The sequence below is a fragment of the Petromyzon marinus genome, chromosome 10 (assembly GCF_048934315.1).
Source record: "Petromyzon marinus isolate PM22_M1 ecotype Great Lakes invasive population chromosome 10, UKy_Petmar_22M1.pri1.0, whole genome shotgun sequence".
NCBI classification, from domain to species: Eukaryota; Metazoa; Chordata; class Hyperoartia; order Petromyzontiformes; family Petromyzontidae; genus Petromyzon; species Petromyzon marinus.
Genome location: NC_133676.1, coordinates 6,720,395 through 6,745,664, shown reverse-complemented (window position 1 = coordinate 6,745,664; position 25,270 = coordinate 6,720,395). Strand labels below are relative to the sequence as shown.

Sequence of the window (25,270 nt, the reverse complement as noted above, 5' to 3'; positions counted from 1 at the left end):
CCCCTCCCCTCTCTTCTACTCATCCCAGCCCCTCCCCTCCCTCCTACTCATCCCAGCCCCTCCCCTCCCTCCTACTCATCCCAGCCCCTCCCCTCCCTCCTACTCATCCCAGCCCCTCCCTCCCTCCTACTCATCCCAGCTCCTCCCCTCACTCCTACTCATCCCAGCCCCTCCCCTCCCTCCTACTCATCCCAGCCCCTCCCTCCCTCCTACTCATCCCAGCCCCTCCCTCCCTCCTACTCATCCCAGCCCCTCCCTCCCTCCTACTCATCCCAGCCCCTCCCCTCCCTCCTACTCATCCCAGCCCCTCCCCTCCCTCCTACTCATCCCAGCCCCTCCCTCCGACTCATCCCAGCCCCTCCCCTCCCTCCGACTCATCCCAGCCCCTCCCCTCCCTCCGACTCATCCCAGCCCCTCCCCTCTCTTCTACTCATCCCAGCCCCTCCCCTCCCTCCTACTCATCCCAGCCCCTCCCCTCCCTCCTACTCATCCCAGCCCCTCCCCTCTCTCCTACTCATCCCAGCCCCTCCCCTCCCTCCGACTCATCCCAGCCCCTCCCCTCCCTCCTACTCATCCCAGCCCCTCCCCTCCCTCCTACTCATCCCAGCCCCTCCCCTCCCTCCTACTCATCCCAGCCCCTCCCCTCCCTCCTACTCATCCCAGCCCCTCCCTCCGACTCATCCCAGCCCCTCCCCTCCCTCCGACTCATCCCAGCCCCTCCCCTCCCTCCTACTCATCCCAGCCCCTCCCCTCCCTCCTACTCATCCCAGCCCCTCCCCTCTCTTCTACTCATCCCAGCCCCTCCCCTCCCTCCTACTCATCCCAGCCCCTCCCCTCCCTCCTACTCATCCCAGCCCCTCCCCTCCCTCCTACTCATCCCAGCCCCTCCCTCCGACTCATCCCAGCCCCTCCCCTCCCTCCGACTCATCCCAGCCCCTCCCCTCCCTCCTACTCATCCCAGCCCCTCCCCTCTCTTCTACTCATCCCAGCCCCTCCCCTCCCTCCTACTCATCCCAGCCCCTCCCCTCCCTCCTACTCATCCCAGCCCCTCCCCTCTCTCCTACTCATCCCAGCCCCTCCCCTCCCTCCTACTCATCCCAGCCCCTCCCCTCCCTCCTACTCATCCCAGCCCCTCCCCTCTCTTCTACTCATCCCAGCCCCTCCCCTCCCTCCTACTCATCCCAGCCCCTCCCCTCCCTCCTACTCATCCCAGCCCCTCCCCTCCCTCCTACTCATCCCAGCCCCTCCCTCCGACTCATCCCAGCCCCTCCCCTCCCTCCGACTCATCCCAGCCCCTCCCCTCCCTCCTACTCATCCCAGCCCCTCCCCTCTCTTCTACTCATCCCAGCCCCTCCCCTCCCTCCTACTCATCCCAGCCCCTCCCCTCCCTCCTACTCATCCCAGCCCCTCCCCTCTCTCCTACTCATCCCAGCCCCTCCCCTCCCTCCTACTCATCCCAGCCCCTCCCTCCCTCCTACTCATCCCAGCCCCTCCCTCCCTCCTACTCATCCCAGCCCCTCCCCTCCCTCCGACTCATCCCAGCCCCTCCCCTCACTCCTCCTTATCCCAGCCCCTCCCCTCCCTCCTACTCATCTCAGCCCCTCACCCCACCCCTCCCCTCACCCCTACCCTCGACCCCCCCTACCCTCGACCCCCCTCACCCCCTCCCCTCACCTCGACCCCCTCACCCCCCTCCCCTCACCCCCCTCCCCTCGCCCCCCTCCTATTAGACGCGCCCTTGTGCGCGTGCGCCCGTGTCGCTAGGCATTGTGGGAGCCGCAGTCGTCGCGAGTAGTCGGAGGAGGAGGAGGCCTCAGGTCCGCTGCGTCTCCGCCTCGCGGAATCGCTCCTCGGTTCGTCCTGCCGGAGCGCAGCGGTGACAGCGCCGCCACCGATAACGGCAGCATCAGGGTGGGCGCGATAATAACGACCGTGACGACGATCTTGAACCTTGGTATGTAGGCGAACGACGCCGAGCGGGCGGGCGGGTGGTGGGGGGTTTGGGTCGAGGGGTTCGCGAGTTTTCACCGTCACGGCCGACTCGACTAGCGCAGGCCTCTGGGACAAAGCGTCTCCCGTGCGTCGCCTCGGGTCGCCTTTATTGGCGTCGGCGCCCGTTCAAGCGCCAATTTGGCGATGGGTTTAACATTCGTGGGGTTGTGTGTCTTTTGAGGTTCTCTGGCCCCGAGGGCGCGCGAGGCGGGAGCCGATGTCGCGGTGTCCAGGGCAAGATGTGCGACGTGAATGGGGGGAGGTGGTGAGCGTTGGGGGTTTTTGCATGGCACTGAACAACAATCGTGTTGGGTACTAAACGGTGTTGACTACAAGGTAATTAAACAATAATGCTACTGTACTTGATGTTGTTAAACCTAAGGTGAGGTGTTAGCTATGGCTGAGTGCGTGTGTGTAACTATTATGGTTACATTATGCCGTATTTGTATTGGTGCTGACCTACATGTTAACTACGGAATTTGTGTATAGGCAGCGAGCTGAGTTTTTTTTATATAATGGGAGTTCATAATTATTGGACTTTTATCATCGCATTTAAGCTGTTACAGGGCACGTCGCTGAAAGTCATTGCCGATGGTAAATTATGACTGAGCGGGGGCCAAGGGATGAGATTGATGTTTTGTACAAGAGAACACCCACTGAGATGAAGCTGTGAAATCCGTTGGTGTGTGTTAGCTATCGTAGTTATATAATTACTATGCTTTATATGAAGCTCATGTTATATTATTTATTGTTATTGATGCTGAATTTCTCTGGATCCTATTGGTCTTTATATATTTAGCTCTGCTGAGCTGAAGGTGTTATATGATATTGTTGCTGTACTATATATTTTTTTTGCTTGATACTTTTGATTACAGGAATGTGAATGTATTGGTGCCTGACTGTTATTTATAGGACTCGTTACATAATTACTAGACTTGACTGAACTGCGTGTGTTGTGTTAGTCATGGATAGAGGGTGTTGTATATCGTTATAGTATTGTGCAGTATTGATGGCTAAGAACACCGTCATTTCGCAGTAGAATTATGGTTGATTATAATGTTAAATGTAACGTAACTGATGTTGGGTGTGTGCAGCATGTGAAATACTATTACATTTCACTCTATAAAATATTTTATTGTAATATACTATATTTTTACTGTAATGCTGTATTTTTCGATGTTCTGATTTCAGTTACTTTACTTCGTTATCACAAGTGTTTTTTTTACCGTTAATATGAGTACTGTCTTTTCGTACATTAATATATGCGTTATGTTTTTGTTAATGTTGGGCGTTCTACTATACACGACCAATGTACTGATTTGAGTTACATATGTGCTGCACAGCTGTGTTCATAAGTGCTGCGTTGGTGCTAGTGTTTATACCCCTTTTGTAATGTGGGTTTTTATATCGCTGTACAGTACACAGGTGTGTACATGGCATGAACGGATCAATCACTGGCCAATCAGGAGCTCCCCGATGGGCCCTTGCATAATACATATACAAAGTAATATAAGATCCGTTTATAGACAACTTCCTAAGATAATTTCGATAAATTGGGAGACAGATTGTAATTCATAGCCTTTGTGTATCCAGATTCGCCAATTTCAATACGCGTATTACATTGTTTTTTTAACTCTCCTATATCTGGAGCTATGCTTTCACAATATTCAGTCCTTTCTAAAATAATAAAGGAAGAGGTTTACAGTATTATACATTTATGGGGTATCTATTGAACAAAATTCAGACCGTAATCCACTGCTGGATTAAGGCCTTCAAATGTAATGTCATGGGGAAAGTTGGACCATACTTCCCCACAGATCCGTGCGTTTTGCCGAAGGTGGTGGTGGGGGGGGAGGTGTGGGCATGACGGGTTCATATATTAATATTGGCTGATGTTCACTTGTGGTCCGAAGTTTAACTCTTGATTTCTGGGTTCGTGGTGCACTTCTCCAACCACTGCTGTGCCACAGCACATTTGATTGTAGGCTGTTGAAGCTAGAAGTGGTTGTGAAAGGGCTCCAGACAATGGGATCAAGTCCATGAGCTGGATCACGACAAGCTGCGTTAAGAAGCTCTCCGTCGCTTCTGGGCCAGGCAACAAGCATCTAGCCGCTTGTGTGGGCCACTTCCATTATTATACGGTTACATATATAATTGCCCAGGGCTGTTTGTGTTTTTCGTAGATTGCGTGAGTGCTTGTATGTGTCTGTATGAAATGCTTACACAGTGTACTAATGTAAGCAACAAGTGCATTCTGTGGATGTGCTAAGGACCGGAAATTTGAAATTTAACCTTATTGGCGGGATCCCGGGGTCCCGAATAAACGGAAGTCAAAATCGTAACTATTTATTTTTGGCGACTCCGTTCCACCGCGCACATAAACGCCGCGACGCACCTGGCGTGGGACCATTCTGTTGGCATGTCGCCCAAGCGCAGCGGTGACGAATGCGCAGAAGAAACAAAACTTTTAATTAGCGCATTGTGTGGAGCTCGTCGAGAGGAATAGATTGCCGTATCGTTCGCCTTCAACAAACATAAAATAACGTCGCAACGCAGTTAATGCGAGAGCCGGGGGCTTATTGGACCCCGGGGTCCCGCCATACCCGCCATAATGTTCAATTGTTGAGTGCTTGTATATGACACCACACTTTTAATTTATAACCCAAACATATCGTGTGCCCTATTTGTATGCATCCAAGAGTTTTTATCTGTACATTTTGATGGACGCTGAAGCCAAATTTTCAATCGTACCTAAAAATCCCAAAACATGATTTTAAAATACTGTATGAAACAAACATTTTGAACTCGCTTCCTTTTTAACGTAGTTCAATTAATGTATACTTTAAATGCACAGATATTGGCACTTGCTGAGTGTTATAATGTATGTTATCGTGTATACTGTACATTGGTACTGATGTCTTGGTGTGTGTAGTACTCAGTCAATATGCATTGGTGCTTTCCTGATTGTGAGTTTATATCCCAATTATTACAATACATATTTAGGTGTGGAAACTGGGCTCTGCGTTTTAAATATAGTAATAGTTTTCAGCCCTTTGTCAATCCACTGCAGGATGATAGCTTCCCCCATGCCAGTGTTGGAATTTAACCATACCTCCTCACGCTGGTCAGTGCAGCTTGGTGAAGGGAGTGCCTGGGACCGGTTCAAATATTACTCACCGCTGATGTTAGCCGTGGCTTGGAATCGAACGCTGATAGTTACCTTTATAGCAGTATTGTGTTTATAGTACTATATAAAGATATATCAAGTTGATATTGATTTGTTATTGTGTGTAGTCAGTAGGTGAAGAGTATGTGTATTGTTAGTGAGCTTTGTGTGAAATGCCATTATTTTGTACTCTTGGTATTGTTATTAAGACATGTGTATAAAGGCTATATATTGGCTGTACCATTATCATAAGTGGTACTGGTATGTCTGCATGTAAACTACACGTGTAGTTTTATTGTTACTGGATATTTTTGTCTACTCGTATGTGCTGTATTTGTATCGCTGTTACAGTTGTGCAACTATATCCATGGTATTGACCACTTCATAATGTATTAGTGTGTGTGTATATGTAAAATACACCTGTAATTTGTCGACTGTGTACTGATTCTGTGTATGTATGTTGAACTTCTTTTGCACCGTACGTAGCCAACCGTGCTAATCGTATGCGGGGGAAGGAGAACAAACTAAACAGCATTTCTAAAGAGATGTGTGTACCATGCAGTGCATATTGGTATTGCTAAAGATACTTATGTGCTGTGTAGTTGTATTATCAATATATTTTTGCATTATGATATTGTTGCCGCTGTGGCATTGTTTTCACAATGGTTTGTGAACGTCAAAATATGGGAGTGACTCCAAAAGCGTTCAGTTGCCATTTCATTGTTGTGAGAAGATGTCAGTTAGTCTAGTTTGGCATAGTAGGCCTTTATTCAGCATACCTGAGATTTGATCAATTGTCATTCGGTCACAATTGGAATCGTGAATCAACTATCGTTTCATTTGTATCGTCTTGTTCATGTGGTAGTACACGCCTGTAATCCAATACTTGTAGATGAGGGTTTGTGGATCATACAAACATGAAACTCAAAAACCGGCTAGGCTGCAAAGTGATCTGAAGAGAGTACAAAAAGTGAATTGAATCCATCGGTGCAGTTTTGAGTGATATCTCCTCGTTTCTTTTCTCAGTACTGTTGAATTCCTCTCAAGCCAACTACTTGTGAAATTGGCCAAACTTCCCAATACTGGCCCTTTGCAAGTTTTCAGGCTCGGTGATGCTTTCCTGGATAAACCAAGGGTAGTATTATAAAACCTCACTGAGCAATATTGGGGAGCATTCATAGTACTAAAACACAGGCGCTGCTGATTATCTCTTGCAGAGTGAAACCAGTTCTGAGTTTGCATGTTTAGACATATGTTGGTTAGTTTGCTTGCATTAGTTAGGTTAAGTCTGAAAACCTGGCTAGCCAATAGACTGAAGTCTTTTTCTTGAGATAGAGCAACAATTTGTTTTCACGTTTTTATGGTTAATTGTCAATTTATTCTTCTAAATGGTGGTATTCTTGGATGTTTTTACTCTGTTTAGCTATATTGATTATGGTGAATTTTCTAGCATTAACCTTCCACGTATTTAATTGTTGTTGATTTATGGAAGTACAGTATTCACATTCCTGCTATTGTTGCTATGATTTTAATACAGAATCGAACTTTCCCTTGAAGGGTCTTACTGTTGTTAAGCTTCACAGTACTACGATCCATATAATGAAACCACCTGTGTATGTTAATTTCGTGGTAAGGCCCTGTTTTTTCTCATTGCAATTTATTATTAACCCTGCCCATTGGAGACAGACGACAAATGTAAACAGCGTCGCACGTTGCTTGGGAACAGCAGGTTAGTTTCACTCAAGCTCCCTCTTTGCCTCTCACTCAATAGGGCTTGGGCTTTTTTGGCAGCACAGCACATTTCACACTTGTGGTGGTATTTTGTTCTTGTGATAATTTTTGTGGACTTTATCTTGCAGTGTAATGCTTGTCACAAGTGTAAGCAGGTCATTGTTTCACCAGTGAAAATCAACACAATTCGAAAATGTACTTTAACATGCCCTTCATGATGCATCACTGGCATTATATTAAAATGTTGTTTGTCCGGTGTGGGATTGGGGCAAGCACTGGCTAGATTTTGACTACCTCGTCTGATATGGAGGAGGTCTTGTGTTCCATATTGACCCTGACGCCTGTATATTTGGAGTTTGCATGTTGTCCCTGTGGTCGCGTGGATTTTTTTTCCGGGTTCTCTGGTTTTCCCCCTCAACATTCATAAACATACTCTTTGGTTTTTTCGGTAAAGTCACCTAGGTAAAATAAAATAAATGAAAACAACTAAATTAAATCACGACGTTTCGGAGGCAACACAAGCTTCTGTCTTCAGGTGGAACGGTCACAGCAAAATAGCTTTATAGCTTGATACAGCTATTTTGCTGTGACTGTTCCACCTGAAGACGGAAGCTTGTCTTGCCTCCGAAACGTCGTGATTTAATTTAGTTGTTTTCATTTATTTTATTTTACCTACGTGACTTTACCGAAAAAAACAGAGTGAATCCTTGCAGTCACGAAAGCTTCAAATCTAGAATTTATAAACATGCGTTTAGAGTATTTGGCTGCTATCAATTTGCATATGATAAGCCACTTCGTTGAGCTATCATTTGTGGCCAGGTTGCTCCTGAAAAAGGGCTTAATGGACCTTACCTGGTACAATAAAAAAATATATATAGTTTAGTTTTAAATAAAATAGTTTTTTGTGGGGTAATTAATATAAGCCCTCATTTGTTTTCATGACTTGATAACCAGCTTCTGCTTGCCTTAGTTCTGGACATAATGCAGCACCCAAGGCTCAATACATTAGTCCCCAACTTCACGAACCATGACTCCCATGAGCGTGCACGTCTTCCTGCCTTCCACTCCAACCAAGTCTCACCCTGAGCCTTACCCTCTAGCAGGGTTATGGTAAAGTGATCTTTCAAAAAGTCACTTAAAGTGTAACCAAATCGGTGGTTTTGCTGTACTAATTTAAGCTAAAATTAATGTATATTTTTTATAATTTTACACTGAACACTAAAACAGTAAAATGAACAAAGTAAGTGTCCTAGATATCATAGATCCCTACCACATTGAGCCTGTGATATCATGACTTGTTTCTGAGTCAAATTGGTGAAATGTGCATTGACGGTCAAAAAGTGAGCCCAGGGGATTTGTCTAGAAATTTTTAGCCTGGGCTAAGCTGAAATAGGAACCTGGGCTCTCTGGTACCCGTAATGCGCCTGTTGAGCCATTGTAGTTCATATTTGATGTGGAATTGAGAGACAACACACTGCCTTTATTTGTATCACTACAATTATTCTGTTTTTGTGTTTTACAGTAAAACGTTCAAGTGAGGCGCGACTGAAAGCTTCTACTAAACCTAGATAGTCTAGTCATTGCTTGGGATGCAACCCTAAGCCTTCGGGTGCGGCAAGACCCGGATAGTCAAGAGTGGTGGAGAGAGGCAGGCGCCCAGCTTTGGAGGAGGACGCTCTGTGCGCCGTGAGGTCAAGAAGATGTCTGCGAGCAGAGCCCCAAACCCGCATGGCCTCAAACAAATCGGCCTCGATCAGATATGGGATGATCTGAAGGCGGGCATCCAGCAGGTGTACACGCGACAGAGCATGGCCAAATCACGCTACATGGAGCTCTACACGTATCCTTTTCTACGTCCGTGTTGCCGAGGGAATGAAGAGATTATTGGTCTTATTTTACCTTTCCCAAAGAATTGTCAGCAACTTACGGCTCTAACTGCATGTGGCTTGTTAAGGGTTTCTTCATGACATTATTTATTAAGAACCGTCTAGTATTCACATTGCATTGCGGCTCTTGAAATATTGAGGTTTTTTTATTTTAAAAAACTCGACGTGTTATTTTGTTTGGCCGAACCCAGGCTCTAAGCATAACAAATATTGCAACTTGTTTGCGTAAGGGCATGCATTGGGTCTATTTTGGATGCCCAAAACTATGGCATGTCTTTTAGAGGTAACAGGTAGTACAATCAGAAGTCAAATATTTATTTAACACAGTTTGTCCCATTACTCGAACCACAACTTGGAGAGATTGGAGTCACCTGTCCAAATGTATGGCCTATCTGAAATTGGCATGTTTTTGAGTGGTATAAATTACATCAAATGTGGAGAAATAGTTTTGGGTGTTTTTTGATGGACATCAGATTTTCTAACCATCAGAGGCAGTGTGGCATGTTTTCATTTTTTTAAAGGAACAGCAATGTTTCAGATTTAAAAAATCAATCTAACCTTTCGTAGCACATCCTAGTTACAATAAGAACTAGCTTTTACTCAAGTTACATTTAGTTTAAAAGCTATTTTATAAAATAGATGATAACTTGTGATATGTACTGGAAGGTTGCTTTATGATTAATCTATCTACAGTAATTGAAAAAATAAACTTGTACCTGTGTACAGCCACTTCCTTAGCATGCATGAAAGACATGTTTACAACTACTGCACGAGTGTGCACCAGGCCAATCAGGCGCGCTCGGGGGCGATGGCCAACACCAGCAAGAACAAGAAGGGTCAGCCATCGGGTGGTGCGCAGTTTGTGGGCTTGGAGCTCTACAAGCGTCTCAAGGATTTCCTCAAGATGTACCTCCTTAACCTCTTGAAGGTGCCTGCTGTGGGGCACACGATTGGTTGTTTATTACACCTGCCATGTGAACTTTGAGAGCACAATCATTAGAAAGTACACATGTATGTTGAACTTATTTTGCACTGTACGTAGCCAACCATGCCAATCGGAGGTGTGGAGGAAGGACAACAAACTTGGCACAAAAGCACCCTTAATAAGAATAAAATGCATATATTGTCATGTGGTATAAGTGTCTAGTTTTCTCCAGAGCAGTTGTGTAGTAATTGTATTATGTTTACATGCATGGCTCTGTCAGGGAAGCATATTAAAAATCCTTGCAGTGGGTTAAACCATAATTTATTTCCATAGCTGCTGCTTTGTTCAGACCCAGACTTTCACATAAATGCACAGTTGTCAGTCACAACATGTTACAAACCACGCCTGCTGTCTAGGCACTGCAAAATTAAATCTGGGTGCTGATGGGTTATGCTTCATAATATTGATTTCCACAGGATGGTGAGGACTTGATGGACGAGGGTGTGCTGAAATTTTACACTCAGCAGTGGGAGGACTACCGCTTCTCCAGCAAGGTGCTCAATGGCATCTGCTCTTACCTCAACCGCCACTGGGTGCGGCGAGAGTGCGATGAGGGCCGGAAGGGTATCTACGAGATCTACTCGGTAAGGCACCAGCCAGCTGTGCCACTCTAAATTTGTTTTCGCCAGGTTACTTGGTAGTCTATATCATTTTGTAGCCTATAATCGATGTATCTAGCTGCGACTACAACGAGCTTACTGACATTCCAAGAAATCTAAATTATGCAGAATTGCCCAAATTCGGTTGTACGCTTCATGACATTAAACACGACGCATTGTTTACATTGAATTTGTCAAAAAATACGCTTTTGGTATACTTGGGAGACTGCTCAAATGTATCAATGTCAGTGAATGCTTTTTTTTGTCTTGCTAAAAGATTACAGCACAGCTTTGTGTGGCAGTAGGCTCACTGTATTTTACTCTTTGTTTTGAGCCATCGGTTTGATTCCATGTTATCGTTGTCAGCTTGCACTGGTGACGTGGAGGGAGTGCCTCTTCAAACCTCTCAACAAACAGGTGCGTTTAGGATCGTGAACTTGTCAGCTGTTATGACTCTTGTGTGTTATAACTTGAATTGAAAATTACTACAAAATGATTTGGGCACGTATGTGTACTTGAGTACATTGTGTTGATTATACAGGTCACCAATGCAGTATTGAAGCTGATTGAGAAGGAACGAACTGGAGAGACCATCAACACCAGGCTCATCAGTGGTGTTGTTGGGTCTTATGGTAAGTGTCCGATTTATATATATGATGTAGAGCACTCCATTTATATTATAGTAGCGGGAAGTACCCGGCATTGCCCAGGGGAAAAATATATTTCAAATCTTGTCTTAAAAACATAACATATATGCACACATACGCAGCTATTGTGAAAGCCCGGAATGCTATTTGTCCGTCAACAAAATGATAAGAGGCTTGCAGAAGTCCAAAAAGTTATAAAAAGTCTGGGGTAAATAGTTGATCTAAAAGGTTTCTGAAAATTGTTGACCCCCCCCCCCTCAAAAAATATTTTTACCCCCGCGTAGGAATATATACATACACACCCTACATACAATAGAGTCAGTATCTATTGACTCTGTAGTTCTTGTGTTGCGATCGAAACGTCGTGAGTTTTCTATTTTTTTATTTTTTATAATTATTTTATAATAACTTTATTATTTTCTATCTACGTGGCTTTACCGAAAGATCCAAAGAATATGGTATCTGCTATCACTACTGTTGTACATGCTGACTGTAGCGTTATCTGCTATCACTACAGTAGTACATGCTGACTATAGCAGTATATATCGACTCGATAGCACTAACTTAACAGAGTGCCGTCATGAGGCCTAGTCCCGTGCATAGCCCCCGGCCTCGCCTAGATTGCCCAGCCAGCCGAGGTGGCACCTTAGCAGGCTGGGGCTGGGCTGCTACACTCACCCCCCCCCCCACTACCTGCTCTATAGTAGCAGTAACTACCTACTCTATAGTCATATAGCGACTCTACAATAGTATATATCGACTCTATAATAGTGTAGTGACATTGCGGGATGTCACTGTGCTGTACCGGCCCTAGAGAGGCACGGCCTGCGATTTAACAACATCACGGATACCACGATGATGTGGGTGTAGTACCGGCCCTAGAGGGGGTCTGTGAGCGCTGGTTGATAGCGCTAGGTGGCACCACGCTTGGCGTGCAGTTGCAACCCCACAGGATAGTGTGTGGGTGTGCCGGGGTTACTAAAGGCCATGGCACTCTGGTTGACCCGAGAAGACACGTGACCGGTTAAGTCTACAAAGGGGCCCCAAGTGGGGGCTGGGGGTGGTCATGTGGTCCGGGTCCAGATCCTGCTCTGATTCTGGAAGGTGGTCGAAGCCAAGGGGTGGAGCCAGCCACGCCGCAGAGAATATAAGCCGGGACCCCCAGAGTGACCGGCGTTGTTGTTCATTTTGAAGAAGCCTTCGTCTGCGTCCTACGTTCTACCAAGTCTCCAACCCTTGGCCATGGCCTCGAGCTGTGGTCCGGTCCGTTGTAGCTAGTTACGTTGTAATTGGTGTAGTTAGTCTGGTGGTCACCACCATAGGTTGTTATTCTGTTAAGGGGCAGTTACCCTGTGTGTTGGCGTTAAATACATGTGGTGCCTCCAAGAGTACGTCTGCGGCTCAGTTGAACTCGCTACAATAGTACTAACTGCACAGTGTCATGGTGAGGCCTAGTCCCGTGCAGAGCCCCTGGCCTCGCCTAGATTGCCCAGCCAGCCGAGGTGGCACCTTTGCAGGCTGGGGCTGGGCTGCTACCCCGCTTGCTCTACAATAATATAATCTAAGGACTATAATAGTAGTATCTACCGACCCTATAGTAGTAAGTGCACACATTTGGGAGAAGAGGACATCACACTGTGAAGAATTTACCTATGTTTTTTTTTATTTTTAACGCGAATTCCCCCCACCGATTGCGTGTGCGTTGCTAGGGCAACCACCACGGAGCCGGCTTTCGCGCATGTGCAGATGCGTGCTGTGATGCCACCCTGTGCTTATAAAAGGGAATAAATTGTTAATTTAACTACTTGAAAGTTGACATGTGAAATAGGAATAGCGCTTTTTCGTCACGGGGCATACAGCGTGGTATCTGTGTACTTTATAAACGTCACAAGGTACCTGCGCAGACAACAACAACAACTGCCATTCGCCACTAAGTGGCGGTGACGTCACCACAATGCTTGTGCCAGGTTATGTGCACTTTGAGGCCACGTGAAGTGTCGAACGCCCGCTGGCAAGAGGTCACGGGGCAGACCCAGATGCCACAGGTCGACTGACTGAGACGACTGGCTGATGCACTACCTATGCCCCCTATTGTGCCAACTTGCTGTGCTTTAGCCACCCAGCGCTCCACTCGTTGTGAGCGTCGCTCCTCCGCCCTCCGTTGTTGTTGGTGGGTGACTGCCTCCAACTGCACAGTAGCGTCCTTCACGAGCCTCCTCCACAGAGGCCGATCTTGACACCGCTGGTACAGTGATTGACAAGTCTACTCAGCTCCACATCCTCCTGTACCACATCACTCCATCTCTTCTCTAGCCCGTGCCGTGCCCATTTTGCCCCCTCGATCCGGCCGAACAAAAGCTGTTTAGGCATGTGGTGGCTGGGCATGCAGGCTACATCGCCCAGCCAATGCAGCCTTGCCTGCCGAAGGAGCTCACCGATGGGACTTTATCCAGATCTTTCAAGGATTTGTGAGCTCCTCGCACAATCCAGCCTGGTTAAACCCAGGATGGATCGTAGGCAGGCCAGCCTAAATGTTTCTAACCGGCGAAGATGTTCCATTAGGGGGGTCCACATTTCGCAAGCGTAGAGAAGGGAGGGAATGACCGTGGCCGAGAAGACCTGAAGCTTGGTGCGGAGCGACAGACCAGGTAGCTTCCACACAGCGTTACGCAACCGATGAAAAGATAAGGCCGATCAACTGATTCGGAGTGAGACCTCTGCTGTTAAACCGGAGCCAGTCATGAGCACACTGCCCAGGTACAGTGAGGGAAAAAAGTATTTGATCCCCTGCTGATTTTGTACTTTTGCCCACTGACAAAGAAATGATCAGTCTATAATTTTAATGGTAGGTTTATTTGAACAGTGAGAGACAGAATAACACAAAAATCCAGAAAAACGCATGTCAAAAATGTTATAAATTGATTTGCATTTTAATGAGGGAAATAAGTCTTTGACCCCTCTGCAAAACATGACTTAGTACTTGGTGGCAAAACCCTTGTTGGCAATCACAGAGGTCAGACGTTTCTTGTAGTTGGCCACCAGGTTTGCACACATCTCAAGAGGGATTTTGTCCCACTCCTCTTTGCAGATCTTCTCCAAGTCATTAAGGTTTTGAGGCTGATGTTTGGCAACTCGAACCTTCAGCTCCCTCCACAGATTTTTATGGGATTAAGGTCTGGAGACTGGCTAGGCCACTCCAGGACCTTAATGTGCTTCTTCTCGAGCCACTCCTTTGTTGCCTTGGCCGTGTGTTTTGGGTCATTGTCATGCTGGAATACCCATCCACAACCCATTTTTAATGCCCTGGCTAAGAGAAGGAGGTTCTCACCCAAAATTTGACGGTACATGGCCCCATCCATCGTCCTTTTGATGCGGTGAAGTTGTCCTGTCCCCTTAGCAGAAAAACACCCCCAAAGCATAATGTTTCCACCTCCATGTTTGACGGTGGGGATGGTGTTCTTGGGGTCATAGGCAGCATTCCTCCTCCAAACACGGCGAGTTGAGTTGATGCCAAACAGCTCCATTTTGGTCTTATCTGACCACCACTTTCACCCAGTTGTCCTCTGAATCATTCAGATGTTCATTGGCAAACTTCAGAAGGGCATGTATATGTGCTTTCTTGAGCAAGGGGACCTCGCGGGCGCTCCAGGATTTCAGTCCTTCACGGCATAGTGTGTTACCAATTGTTTTCTTGGTGACTAGTCCCAGCTGCCTTGAGATCATTGAGATCATTCTGGGCTGATTCCTCACCGTTCTCATGATCATTGCAACTCCATGGGGTGAATTTTTGCATGGAGCCCCAGGCCGCGGGAGATTAACAGTTCTTTTGTGTTTCTTCCATTTGCGAATAATCGCACCAACTGTTGTCACCTTCTCACCAAGCTGCTTGGCAATGGTCTTGTAGCCCATTCCAGCCTTGTGTAGGTCTGCAATCTTGTCCCTGATCTCCTTGGAGAGCTCTTTGGTTTTGGCCATAGTGGCGTTTGGAATCTGATTGATTTCTTCTGTGGACAGGTGTCTTTTATACAGGTAACAAGCTGAGATTAGGAGCAGTCCCTTTAAGAGTGATCCTAATCTCAGCTCGTTACCTGTATAAAAGACACCTGGGAGTCAGATCTTTCTGATTGTGAGGGGGTCAAATACTTATTTCCCTCATTAAAATTCATATCAATTTATAACATTTTTGACATGCGTTTTTCTGGATTTTGTTCTTATTGTCTCTCACTGTTCAAATAAACCTACCATTAAAATTATAGACTGATCATTTCTTTGTCAGTGGGCAAACGTACAAAATCAGCAGGGGATCAAATACTTTTTTCCCTCGCTGTATGGGAAACTTTCCACTCTCTCCACAACTGCCCTTTCACCAGTTGGGAGTTGTGGGGGTTGAGTGTCCCATTGCACAAAATACCCAGGCAGACCCCACCTCTTAGTGGCAAGCTCCAGGTCCAGCAGCAGCGCCTCCAATTCCTCCTCTGAGCAGCAATTTTCAGATCATCGGCATACATACCATGGTTGAGCAATAGGGAGCCATCCCTTGATCGCACCCGGGCATCGATCAGCCTTCCATTGTATCTGTACCAGACGGAAATTCCTCCGGTACAGTTATTGAAGGCTTCACGAACTACGTGTTCGAAATAGATGTTAAATAATGTGGGAGCCAGAGGACATCCCTGTTGCACCCCAAGGTGTACAGGGAATGGCTCCGACTCTCGGCCACGTAGTTTTATCTGGGCCCGCTCACTATCATGAAGGTCCGTAATGATCGTGAGCAGAGGGTCAGGGTCTCCGAAAGCACGAATAACTACCCAGAGCCCAGGCCTACTGATGGTATCATAGGCCTTGACCAGGTCAATAAAGCAGAGATGTAGATCTTGTTGGAATTCCCTACACCTCTGCTGTAGCAGACGAACAGAAAATATGGCAGACACGCGCAGACGCACAAAATTACTTTTATAGGAAAGATTCATGCACTTGGAACTGATTATGCATGTTATGTAAATCCTTAATGTGTGTGACTGCAGTTGAGCTTGGTCTGAATGAGGATGACCTGCATGCCAAGGGACCCACGTTGTCCGTCTACAAGGAGGCCTTTGAATCACAGTTCCTGCTGGACACTGAGCGCTTTTATACGCGCGAGAGCACAGACTTCCTTTCACAGAACCCTGTCACTGAGTACATGAAGAAGGTGAGGTTCCGCGTCTGTGCCCAGCAAGAGCATTAGTTTGTTAATTTACAAATTGAAAAATACTCTGAAATAACTATCAAACATTCCTGAAAAAGTGCTCCCTTAGTGAAATTAAACACCAGAATTACTGTTTATAAAATGTCATGCTATCCTAAGTATGCATTAGCCTTTCAGATGTGTTTTATACATGTTTAATGTCCATATACTCGGCATTGTATTTCCATCAACATCTCACACATGCATAATTGGTCATACCCCACGCAACACATTCCCTGATTAAGGGAAATCATACAGGTAATTGTGACCATTGGATTGGTCCTCACGTCATGGCTAGCACATCACGTGACTGCCACACAGCCTTGTTTTTATACGATATATTTGGCAGCAGCAGGACAATCAATCTACTATTCCAGTTTCATCCTTGTTATGAATCATCAGTACAGTTAAACCATTGTTGCTTACGGTTGCTTTGTGGCTCCGGGCTTTGTGTGAATGGAACCCTTCGTCATCACAGTGTGGGGGACAGTTTTGCACTGCCTATGCGTAAAAAAAAGTTACAATTTCTATTCAATCAGAGTTTGAAACTGACCATGCATGCAGGATGGAAACAATAACCCCCGGGTGTTTTTTTAAAAATACGCATCTTGTCGAGCTTGCTTATGTTGCACACGTGCCTTGCTGTTGACGCCTGATTGTCCACCCACACACGGCCTTGTAGGCTGAGACACGCCTGCTGGAGGAGCAGCGGCGCGTGCAGGTGTATCTGCACGAGAGCACGCATGACGAGCTGGCTCGCAAGTGCGAGCAGGTGCTCATCGAGAAGCATTTGGAGAACTTCTACTCGGAGTTCCAGAATCTGCTCGATGATGACAAGAACGAGGGTGCGTGCTCTTGCTTTTAGTACACTTGGCTAATTAGGCTTTTGTAATAACATATGAAGATTGGTGGTGGTGCTACAGCAATTGATGATGAAATCATTGAGTTATATTGGTTTTTGCTGTGAATTGATTGATCCAATTTAAAAGCATTAGCAGTTGTCTTGTATAAATAAACTATTTTCAAACTTAAGTTCAAAACACTAACATAAAAATAACTATAGGACTTGATTTGAAGCTTTCGTAACTGCAGAAATTACTCTTTAGTTCTTTCAGTAAAGTGACGTATACATTTTTTATTTAATTTATTCTCTTTCTATGTGACTTTGCCAAAAGAACCAAAGAGTAACTATATGACTGTCAGGTTACATCAAGAACAATGTATGAACACTAACATTTAAATGTAACAATGAATACAGTGCTTGTTAATAAGGCCAAGTAAAAATGTATATTGCACTTAAATTATAAATGTATAAAAATATAATAACTTGAAGAAAGTAAAGTGATTACATTGGCAACGAGGTAATTGAGAAATATGCACAATATGATTTTTAAAAGGTTAACAATGACTTCGCCAATTGGGAAACAAAACGCAGTCAATCTGACCTTTTACAAAAAGTTTACTTGCAGCCTATTGTTTTTTTTTTCACTACGCTCGAGTCGAGATTGAATTTAGAGGCAATCGGGAGGCCAGTTGATGGCAGAAAAGGTGGGTGTCAACTGAGGCCGATGCCAGACCAAGCCTATTTTGTTGCACTTGGTACGATGCCTTGAAATGCGGTGTCGTGTTTAGCGTTGAGGATTTGGATATGAGACTTTAATGTGTAAATACATTGAAGACAAATGTCTCACTGCATTTTTCGCCTATCTTGAGAGGCCAAAAAACAGACTTGGGAGTAGAGGTCACAATGGTGTGGTTGAGTAATTGGTATCAAGGGTGAAAAACACACTTTGAGGTATTGAAACACGGGAAATATTTTTTAGCACTATCTTGTGGAATGTTTCAAGACAGGAATTCAAGATATTGTGAAGGTGAGTGTCTAAAAATGCATGCCATTGTAGGTGCATCAAACAGGTTGGTTTAGTTTTTGTTATGTACTTGGCTCTTAACTTTTGGGATTCATTGCATAGCTGTTGTGTTGTCTTTCTGTGATCGGTGTGTGATAGGTGTGGTTTTCTGGAACCTGTAATATGGACATGGGCTGTTGCCTGTATAAATGCCTTATTTGGCATTCACCACATTGGGTTACAATCTTGGTTTCATTCAGTGGTGCCAAGTCAAGTGACATTGCAGTGCTTGTGTGCATCCCATGTTTATTCATATCTGGATAATTTTTCATAATATTAACTTTAGAACTGATGATGACCAGCCTTGTTTTTGGTCCCAACACACCTTGTGTATCATGCAACCATAATATATGCCTGCAAACAGAACTGGTTACAAACCAACTGTAAATGCTGGAAGCGGAGGCATTTTTGCCGCTGTAATTTTAGGCGGTGGAGGTAACACACCGGTGTCATGTTGGTTGTCCCAGACCTGGCGCGCATGTACAGCCTGGTGTCACGCATCCTGGATGGCCTCGGCGAGCTGAAGAGCCTCCTTGAGACGCACATCCACAACCAGGGCCTCTCCGCCATCGAGAAGTGTGGAGAGGGCGCACTCAATGTACGACTGAGCTTAACACTCGCATAATGCCGTGGTGATAACCCGTATATGCGTGCCTTAAGCGTCTGAGATTATGGACCAGTTTCACATGTGTTGGCCTTTGTTACTTTGTGTTATTTTATGTTGAAAACGTGCCAATATGTCCCATCACCAGTGTAGCCAAACCCAATATATATGGGGTGGTAGCGCGTTCTCCGCTTGTTGCAGAGGTTAACGGTTTTAATCAAGTGGCCGCCCTGGTTATTACAGGTGAATTCACCGTTAAAATATGCGGTGTCTGCTTAACCCTGGATAATAAAAAATAATTAACCAGTGTGCCAGTGTCGTCACGGTCAATTCTTCCAGTTTAAAATTGCTTCATTGGGATTATGGCAATCATCGCCCCCTTCTGAAAAAACTTAGCAGGACCCTCCTTAAAGATTAATGAGACTCGGTGCAGCTTTTCTGTATAAACAAGTGTAATGATGGCAAGCGGTGGGGCTATTTTCCATGGCAATTTCGCCTTGTCATGTTTCACCCTCTTTCATACCATGTACTCTTTCCTCTCAAACTTGCTCTTGAACACTTGCACTTTTTCATTCATTGTTAAGCTCTTGTAGTTTTTAAAATTATTGTACAAAATTTTACTTAACTGTCATGTTTTAACATTTGTATTTGTAAAAAAGAAAACACTTCTTGTTTAATTTTTAAATAAACAGTTGTAGCTTTTTTACAATTCAATGTTTACATGCATAGTTGTAGGAAATAAAGCTCTTATGAATCTTGTCCATGAAAGCTTAAGTTTTCAATTATTGTAGGAGTTTAATTTTTCTGTGTGCACTCTGCCAGGACCCAAAGATCTACGTTCAGACGATTCTGGATGTCCACAAAAAATACAACGCGCTGGTCATGTCTGCATTCAACAATGATGCGGGATTTGTAGCATCACTGGACAAGGTACATCTTAAGGATTTATATTTTATAACCAAGTAGCACACTTGGGTTATATTGTTTGGTACTTAAAAATACTGCATTTTACTAATTTGTTATTGCAAGCAATCCACATGTTAACATTACCCAAGGTGTACCAACTACTTTATGCATTGGAGTGCTGCACTGCATTTACTTTCCCCCCTGGTGTGCCAGGCATGTGGGCGCTTTATCAACACCAATGCAGTCACTAAAATGGCCCAGACGTCAAGCAAATCCCCGGAGCTCTTGGCACGCTACTGTGACTCCCTGCTGAAGAAGAGGTGGGTGGAGTACTATCAAGTGTTTTGTGTTTTTTATATATAGTGTTTCTCTACTGAAGTTTGAGAACTGTAAGGACCTTGTATAAATACAAATTAATTTGTTTTTTTTAGTTCAAAAAATCCTGAGGAAGCAGAGCTAGAAGACACACTTAACCAAGTGGTGAGTTGCTGTTGGATTTGAGCATTTTCGTTTTTTTTCCCAAGTTCATTGCTTTGCACTTATCTTTCTACTTGCATCCGTATGCTAAAATATCACACCTAATAATATTGGAAATGCTGTAATTGTAGTCCCAATTGTGTGTAGCTTTGCAGAGACACTTGCACGACTGTAAAATGGGAGATCTGAAGTTTGAATTTCCATAGCAGTGGTGTGTATTTTGGTTAAGAGTTAATGCAGCCCTGTGTTGATGGGTGCAGATGGTGGTGTTCAAGTACATTGAGGACAAGGACGTTTTCCAGAGGTTCTACGCCAAGATGCTGGCCAAGCGACTCGTCAACCACAATAGTGCCAGTGACGACGCAGAAGCCAGTATGATCTCCAAGCTTAAGGCAAGTGTCACTCATTGTTCATTTCTTGACCACCAACAGTACAGATGGCTCTGAACTCGATTGGTTACATATGTGGACGATGCCTGATTTGTTGTTGTGCAAGTGCGGCCCAGTGCATTTGTCAACCAGAAATGGTTGCGTCACCATTTACAGAGATGGTTATTCTTCCAACTGTACATGCTCATAACGCTAAAGGAGCATCGCCCATTGTTACCTCACACAGCAAGCTTGTGGGTTCGAGTACACGTCCAAGCTGCAGCGCATGTTCCAGGACATTGGGGTCAGCAAAGACCTCAACGAGCAGTTCAAGAACCACCTGGCCAACTCTGAGCCACTAGACTGTAAGCAACTAAGATTCATTGTACAGCACACGTATGTATAAAACAGAAATTGTGGAATTTGTGTGCCATATAATTGTTTTTTGATCCGAATTGCAATGGGGATCCATTGTGAGCTAATTATAACATTTGTCACTTTGTAGTGGACTTCAGCATCCAAGTATTGAGCTCTGGCTCCTGGCCTTTCCAACAGTCCTGCACCTTCGCTCTACCATCTGAGGTACAGCCACACAGGTTGAACATGTTATGGTAATGTCTCTGATGAATTTACAGAGTCGTTAAGGCCTTTTTCAAGCAGTTTCTTTGGTTTTGCTTGCAAAAGTGCTTCAGCTTTGCTGACAGTGAAATACAATCAGCGCTGTGCATTGTATTTCCGAAACATAGCATTGCAAACCCTACTCGTTGTGCCCCCAGCTTGAGAGGAGCCACCAACGTTTCACCACGTTCTACTCAAGCCAGCACAGTGGCCGCAAACTCAGCTGGCTCTATCAGCTGTCCAAAGGGGAGCTGGTCACCAACTGCTTCAAGAACCGCTACACATTGCAGGTCCGCATGCTTCACATTTACAATTGGAACAGCTACGGTTGTTGCATATATTCTAGACAACATGCAGAGCCAAGACTGCTATGTGAAGATAATTTCATATCCTTAAAAGCTAAAACTGTTGCACCAATTCAAATTCCGCTTGGTTAAAAAATTTCACTTCAGGCACCTCACTGTACAGGAATCCCCCGCTATCAGTTGCCTATGTTATGCGTATATGTTGCTGATGAATTGGGGAACATTTCCTTCTAAGTTTAACTCTTCACCTTGTGTTCTTTTTACATTTTTCGCGCAGTTTTTAAACTCGGAACCAACATTCGTATAAACGGACTTTTGTCACGTAATCCAGTACTGCCTGAGAACGTAGTGTACAAACGAAAATCTTCATGGAAATTAAGAATGCATTTCATAATGAAGTTACACGTTCAAAGTAAACACCTGCAAAGCCTCCTGTTTTGAATAGATTGTCTACGTCACATGAAAGTGTGCAATTTCAATTTTGCCGGGAAACAACCATGCAGAAGGGACTGCTCACTTGCATTGCCCTTGGCTGCATCGTGCTGAGTCAATGCGGTTGCTGCCCCAACAGGCGTCAACGTTTCAGATGGCGGTTTTGCTGCAGTACAACTCTGAGGATGCCTACACCGTACAGCAGCTGCATGAGAACACGCAGATCAAAATGGTAGGTGCTCAAGTGAATGTGAGCAAAAAGGGCTCCCCCAACCTAATATGGTCATCTTCGCATTCTTTTCGCAGAGATTTTAATTCGTCTTGCCAAAATGTGATTATTAGCTTGTAGCTGTCATCCGCCTCCAGAGGTGGAACGATGTCAATGGAGAGCTATTTAGCTTATAATGATTTAACTTTTACCGCTGGACCCAAATTGTTATTCTTTGGTTCTTTCGGTAAGTCACGTAGATTAAAAAATAAAGTGAATAAAAGTAATTAAAAAAACCAAAACACTAATGTAGACTGGAGCCTGGTTATTAAGTTTGGTGAGTGTACTGGCAGTCTGTAATGTAGACTGTAGCAATGGTTAAGCTGTGCTGGACCCAAGTTTGTGACTACCCTCTTTTAGATTTGTAAATTGTATGCTTTTGTTTGTATTTTTTCCAAATCTTTCTCTTCTTTGATCATGTCTTGATTCATCTAATTCCAGGACATTTTGGTGCAAGTGTTGCAGATCCTGCTCAAGTCTAAGCTTTTGGTGCGTGACATTTAAATACCAAGTCTCTCACAATCCGCACAGGAGCAACCATTTGCTTTTGAATGAAGGCTTTGCTAAAGGTTACCCTTTAATGTTGTGAATGCAGGTGTTGGAAGATGAAAACACAAATGTGGATGAGGTGGACCTGCAGCCAGAGACTCTCATCAGACTGTTTTTGGGCTACAAAAAGTAATCATGGCTTTTAAATGATTTTGAAATATTTTCTCATTGTCACTGCATTGTCGAATGCAATGTTTTTGTATATATTTTTAGCGTTTAAATGCAAATGGCGTCTCGCTATGCTAAACGCCAAAAGTTCGTTTCTTTAAAATGGCCATTTTCCACATTTTTATACGCATACTTACGGGTGAATATAATCTGATGGACACACTAACATGGGTCTACATGCTCCATTGGGCATTGGGAGGAACTCGGCTGGCGAGTTCAGTCCATGTGGTAATGTGACATGTAGTAGAAGTGACGGGTGTGTGACTCGCTCGTGCGTTTGACTGGCAGCAAGAAGCTGAGGGTGAACATCAACGTGCCGATGAAAGCAGAACAGAAGCAAGAACAGGAGACAACACACAAAAACATAGAGGAGGACCGCAAGCTCGTCATCCAGGTAAGCGAGCCTGCTTGGGTGGCATTGTGTGGATTGCTTGAATGCAGCACAGTAATTGCTATTTGCATTGCCGTTTGAGTGAAAATCCCATTTTCAAGCCAATCTGTACATGGGCATGTATTAGTTAATTCTGCAATATAAAAAGTACAGTGAGCAATTTGGCACGTCTTCAGAGCATTATTAGCCTACACTTTTATGTTTCAACTTTTTTTAAGCTTTTTAAGTTGGGTAAACTTTTTTATTGTGTATTGTGGTGTGTGCATACCCTTTACTGCCCAGCAGCAATACATTTCAGTCTCAGATGTGCAAGGTTTTATTGTCAGCTTATTTAACCTTTAACACCTGGATTGTTCTCATCCGTTATTCCATGTCCACAGGCTGCGATTGTGCGCATCATGAAGATGCGGAAGGTGCTCAAACACCAACAGCTGCTGGCGGAGGTGCTCAACCAGCTGTCTTCCCGTTTCAAGCCACGTGTGCCCGTCATCAAGGTGCAATTAACGAGTTCCTTTAGTTTAATGCTTGTTTGAGGCACACACCTTTGCTATAATTTTCCACTTACTTTGGTCCCACTGAAACGTATGCATTCCGCATGCCGACTAATGCCTTGCTCAATGTTTCTCCCGCAGAAATGCATCGACATGCTCATAGAGAAGGAGTACCTGGAGAGGGTAGATGGAGAAAAGGACACCTACAGTTACCTGGCCTAGGCGAGGTGTTTGTGGCTGGGCATCCCCCCGCCCACCACCATCTGCTGGCGCTATGGTTCTGCAGCAAGCAGACGCTGCAGTTTATTTGAACTCCCTGTGGCTTCAACATCCCTGGTCATGCGCCTCGCGGTGAAAGGAACCGAACCGGCACTGCTCCCTTATATGTAAATTGTGCTGTTTATATTATATACTATTTTATTTTACCAGGCAAAGCCCACTGAGCGATTAGCCATTTTTCAGGTGACCTGGCCACATGTGATAGCTCATCAAGTGGCTTGTATCATGTGGGAATTTATAGTAGCAAATAATCTAAACGCATGTTTCTAAACGTGGAGGGCAAAACCGGAGGACCCGGAGAAAAACCATGCGACCATGGGGAGAACATGCAAACTACAAATATACAGGCATCTTCAGGGTCGATCGAACCCACGACCTCCTGCATATAAACTTGTGCATACTTGACGAGAAGTCGCATGTATAAAAAAAAAGCACGCTGTCACCAGCAGCTTCACCATGGACTGAACGTCATTTTAAGCATCTGGCTTCATTGCGAGTTGTAAGAAAAACCCCACTGTCTACTGCCAAGTGTCTATTGGAACATTTAAGTGTAACTTCATTGTGTAATATACACTTTTTTGGTTTGCAATGTTTTGCTGTATCCACTCAAGTTGGTATTGTAAAGGAAGGCCAGGATTCTTTCTTGGGTTGTAAAGGTCAGTTGATTAGAAAACCATAACATAACTGAATATATTGATGGTTTATTTGCTTAAAGGTGATGCGTCTCCATTGTTTCCTGCATGGCTTGCTGCAACGATGGTTTTGTTTGGCTTTTTTCCCACTTCAAGTGGAAACTGAGCCCTTTTAAACAAATGTCCTTTAACTTGCCTTCAATACGAATAACATTGGTCTGCCAGTGGCTACATAAAGCGTTTTAAAGATTAAATGAAAAAGGTGTGAAAGTGTGCGTGCACGAAGAATTGTCGACTCCAGCTGTTTTAATTGCGCCTGTGATTTTGCTTGTAAACGTAAAACAGTTTTTTTTTCAACTGATGTATCCAGATATTGCAGCAAACCAACACTTGACATTTTGGCTGTGGATGGGGGCATGTTTGGCTTTACAGTTTTATACGATTTTTTGTTGTTGACTTTATACCCAATGGGGTTTTATTTTGAAGTCCCTGTAAATAGGTTTGTGTAGTTGATTAAACGTTAAAAACAATGGAAAAAAGTTTGCTTTGTTTGAAATTTATTTCCCATGGTCCTTAATTTAAACTTCAAAGCAGTAGTCCATGCACACGCAGTGGTCAACATACAAAATACTGTAAACGGTGCAA

At 44.6% G+C, this 25,270-nt stretch overlaps 1 protein-coding gene across 1 annotated transcript; it reads left to right on the top strand.

The window, feature by feature from the left end:
* Nucleotides 1-1,748: 1,748 nt before the first annotated feature.
* Nucleotides 1,749-25,164, top strand: CUL1 (cullin 1). Its single transcript, XM_032951581.2, has 22 exons — nt 1,749-1,954; nt 8,412-8,729; nt 9,526-9,703; nt 10,177-10,344; nt 10,726-10,776; nt 10,901-10,991; nt 16,031-16,194; nt 16,913-17,075; nt 18,605-18,735; nt 19,564-19,671; nt 19,861-19,967; nt 20,079-20,127; nt 20,385-20,516; nt 20,740-20,857; nt 20,998-21,074; nt 21,269-21,400; nt 21,987-22,079; nt 22,557-22,604; nt 22,711-22,793; nt 23,121-23,226; nt 23,604-23,717; nt 23,856-25,164. The coding sequence occupies exons 2-22, from the start codon at nt 8,590-8,592 to the stop codon at nt 23,934-23,936; spliced, it is 2,334 nt and encodes a 777-aa protein (XP_032807472.1). The 5' UTR covers nt 1,749-1,954; nt 8,412-8,589; the 3' UTR covers nt 23,937-25,164.
* Nucleotides 25,165-25,270: the final 106 nt, after the last annotated feature.

What these genes read in the sequence shown, in the direction of transcription:
- CUL1 (XM_032951581.2), top strand. Translation starts at nt 8,590, where the DNA reads ATGTCTGCGAGCAGAGCCCCAAACCCGCATGGCCTCAAACAAATCGGC. An exon ending in GTATCTACGAGATCTACTCG is followed by an intron (nt 10,345 to 10,725) that starts GTAAGGCACCAG and finishes TATCGTTGTCAG; the next exon opens with CTTGCACTGGTGACGTGGAG. An exon ending in TGGTGTTGTTGGGTCTTATG is followed by an intron (nt 10,992 to 16,030) that starts GTAAGTGTCCGA and finishes GTGTGACTGCAG; the next exon opens with TTGAGCTTGGTCTGAATGAG.